This window comes from Monoraphidium neglectum (genome assembly GCF_000611645.1).
Source record: "Monoraphidium neglectum strain SAG 48.87 unplaced genomic scaffold scaffold00575, whole genome shotgun sequence".
NCBI lineage: Eukaryota > Viridiplantae > Chlorophyta > Chlorophyceae > Sphaeropleales > Selenastraceae > Monoraphidium > Monoraphidium neglectum.
Window position 1 is genome coordinate 20,786 of NW_014013053.1, and position 3,329 is coordinate 24,114.

The 3,329-nt window shown below is 63.4% G+C and overlaps 1 protein-coding gene across 1 annotated transcript in view; it reads left to right on the top strand.

The window, feature by feature from the left end:
• MNEG_4228 (glycogen operon protein GlgX) overlaps positions 1–3,305 on the top strand; it is a gene marked incomplete at both ends in the record, with an annotated part of 5,585 nt that extends 2,280 nt beyond the window's left edge. Inside the window, 7 exons of the mRNA XM_014047298.1 lie at positions 37–131; positions 416–535; positions 803–895; positions 1,322–1,451; positions 1,825–1,891; positions 2,355–2,467; positions 3,297–3,305. Coding sequence (XP_013902752.1) covers positions 37–131; positions 416–535; positions 803–895; positions 1,322–1,451; positions 1,825–1,891; positions 2,355–2,467; positions 3,297–3,305 — 627 coding nt within the window. The remainder of the gene's footprint in view (positions 1–36; positions 132–415; positions 536–802; positions 896–1,321; positions 1,452–1,824; positions 1,892–2,354; positions 2,468–3,296) is intronic.
• Between the last annotated feature and the right edge of the window lie 24 nt (positions 3,306–3,329).

The following is a 3,329-nucleotide window of genomic DNA, read 5'->3' on the forward strand; positions in this document are numbered from 1 at the left end:
ACCCTAAACTACCCTCTCCCCCTCCCCGCACCCCAGATCCCCCACCTGACGTCACTGGGTGTCAACGCCGTGGAGCTGCTGCCCGTCTTTGAGTACGACGAGCTCGAGCTGCAGCGCTGGAGGAACCCCAGGTGGGTGCTTGGTGGGGCAGCATGCCCTCGCCTGCGCAGCCATGAGCCACGGACACACACGCGCATCTTCCTCTCACTCCACCCTCCCACCGCCCCGCCCCCATCCCTCACCCATCAGACTATTCCGAACACCGCGTCCGCCTGATCGTCCCACATATCGACTCTGACCTGCACCTGCACCCACCTGGCCTGCACCCACCTGGCCTGCACCCACCTGGCCTGCACCCACCTGGCCTGCATTCACCTGGCCTGCACCCACCTGACCTGGTTCCTCCTTATCCCAGGGAGCACATGGTCAACATTTGGGGCTACTCCCACATGTCCTTCTTCGCCCCCATGAGCCGCTTCGGCCGCGGCGAGGGCCCCGCGGCCGCCGCGCGGGACTTCAAGACGATGGTCAAGGAGTGAGAGCCCCGGCCCCCCTTGTTTGTCTGCGGAGGGCGCCCCTGGTTCATGTGTGTGCACGCCTCGGGCTCGGGACTCGCAGCCTTTGACCTCCAGCGCAAACCGGTCGGCGAATTCTTACCCCCTTAGCCTCGCTCCCTCTCCCTCTGGGAACCAGGGGAAGCACCGAGTTGCCCCCGCATGCGCTTTCACACTCACCCGCAGCGCTGCTGCCCGCACTCCCTCACCACCACTGCCTTCCCCCCCCCCCTATTCCCAAAACCCAGGCTCCACTCTGCGGGCATCCAGGTGATTCTTGACGTGGTGTACAACCACACCGCTGAGCTGGACGATAAGCACCCCTACACCATCAGCTTCAGGTGGGGCCCTCGCACAACCAGATGATCAATTACACACGTGGGGTCTCTCTCTCTCTCTCTCTCTCTCTCTCTCTCTCTCTCTCTCTCTCTCTCTCTCTCTCTGTGTCTCTCTCTCTCTCTGTCTCTCTCTCTCTCTCACACACACACGCACGCGCACACGCACGCGCACACGCACGCGCACACGCACGCGCACACCCCTGCGCACACGCGTGCGGGTGCGCACACATATGCACCCTTCTACGCTAAAAACCCCAGGGAAGTCAGCGCATCGACCCGCCGCTCGACGGCACTGCCCCCTTCCATGTCCATCCCAACTCGGCCCGCACCGTCCCAAACCCCCCCGAACCATCCCGCTTTCCTTTGCTCGACCGCGCCTCTGACCCCCCACATCACCACCGCCACACTCTGCACCCACACCCCCACCAGGGGCATCGACTCGGTGACCTACTATATGGTGGACACCTCCCAGTACGTCCAGCTCATCAACTACAGCGGCTGCGGCAACACGGTCAACGCAAATCACCCTGTGGTCAAACAGCTCATCATCGACAGCCTGGTGCGGCGCGGCGGTGTTGCTTTTGTTCTGCGGTGGGCAGTGGGGTTTTGCTTGCTTTTTGCCACAAGACGGCGAGGAGAGCGCTGAAGCGAGCACACTGCAGCTGGCGCCATTCGCAAACCATCAAGGAGAAAGGCATCAAAAATTTGCACCCTCTCGCGTCCTCGGCGCGACACAGTTCTGCGCCTGACTTTGCACGCACTGCACTCAACATGCCGCACGCGAACGCCCTCCGTTCTGTACGTCAATCCCACGCGCCGCGTGCTGCACGCGCACTGTTGTTGCTACGCACCTGTCCACCCTCCCCCCCCACCACCCACACGCACGGCGCGCCGCACGTCCACCATCTTTCCTCCCCACCTCGCCCCCACAGGTCAATTTCGTGGAGGAGTACCACGTGGATGGATTCAGGTTTGACCTGGCCAGCTGCCTCTGCAGGGGTGAGCAGGCGCCGCGCCGCGTCGCAGCAGGGTGGGGCCGCCGGCATGCTGCCGCTCGCGCGGCGCCGTCTGCGTGGCGCCCTTCCAGGGATCAGGGTTCGATGGATCCTGGTGCTGCTGCCGCTCTGCTCGCGCTGGTGTGATCATAGTTGGCTGCTATTGGATCTGGAGATAACAGGTCGCGGCGCGGCCCCCGAGATTTGCGCCGAGTATTCACGTCTTGCCACATATTGACTGGCTAGCAGCAGCTGCCACCCTGGGGCAGAGCCAGCAAGTCGGGGGTTTCCTGCGCTTCTCGCGCGGCAGACGCGACCCACAAGCCGGTCCAGACAAGGAGACCGCTGGAAGCATCCCAGCCATTTCGCGCGTATTCTCACCCGTCCCCCGCTTGCCTGTCCTCCCACCCCTACCGCAACCCCATTCCCACCCCTCCCGCCTGAACCATCACAAACCTCGCTCGCAGATTCCAAGGGTCACCCCATGCCCGCGCCCCCCCTGATCCGTGAGATCGCCAAGCACCCGGTTCTATCCAAGGTCCACCTCATAGCTGAGCCCTGGGATCTGGGGATGTACCAGGTGGGGTGCAGAGCTGATGGTTTAGGGTTCAGGGTTTGGGGGTTACATTTGGTTACCGCCGCTGAAGGGTTGATGGTTTTTGTGACAGGATGGGACACATGACGGGATCGATGCGTGACGCGACGATGACGAGGCGGCCTGCAGGAAGGAGTGGCGCGTGTCGAAAGACGCGCGGTTTGGGGCACGACGAGCGTGTGTCCGACCACGAGACGGCGCAGTCGTGATGCGCGTCCCATGGGATGCATCGTCGCATGGGGGGGCCCTAGGGTTGCAGCACGTCGCGTGACGGGGGCGCTTCGGCCGAACGGCGGGCGGCGGGATGTGGAGCGGCAGCGGCGCCGCGCGGCGCCGCACGCGCATCACGTGGTAAGGGCTTGCGACCGCTTGCAGCTGCGCGCACCCCCGCCCCCCACCCCTTCCATTAAGTTTATGCAAGACCTCCCTGCCGCAGCCCTGTCCCCTCACTGCCGGCCTGCTGTGCTGCCCTGTCGTGTGGCACGGGCGCGTTCCTATCTCGTTCCTCCATATCCCACCCCATTCAGGTGGGGTCGTTCCCGAATTGGGACGTGTGGGCGGAGTGGAACGGCAAGTATCGTGATGACATCCGCCGATTCATCAAGGGGGATGCAGGTGGGGGCTGTTTCAAAGTGCTGAGCAGGCAATGCACGCACATGCACGCGCGCGCACATGTTTTGTGTATGTGCGTGTGTGCTTGTTTCTGTGTGTGACTTGGGGGGGTGTTGTTGAGGGTGTATTGCGCATGTGTGTGTTGTGAATGGGTGGGGGGGGGTGGTGGGAGACTGCTTGGGCTGTGCATTTGCATGCGCAGGAGGTCTGACCGCCTGCACCACATGCGTCCATT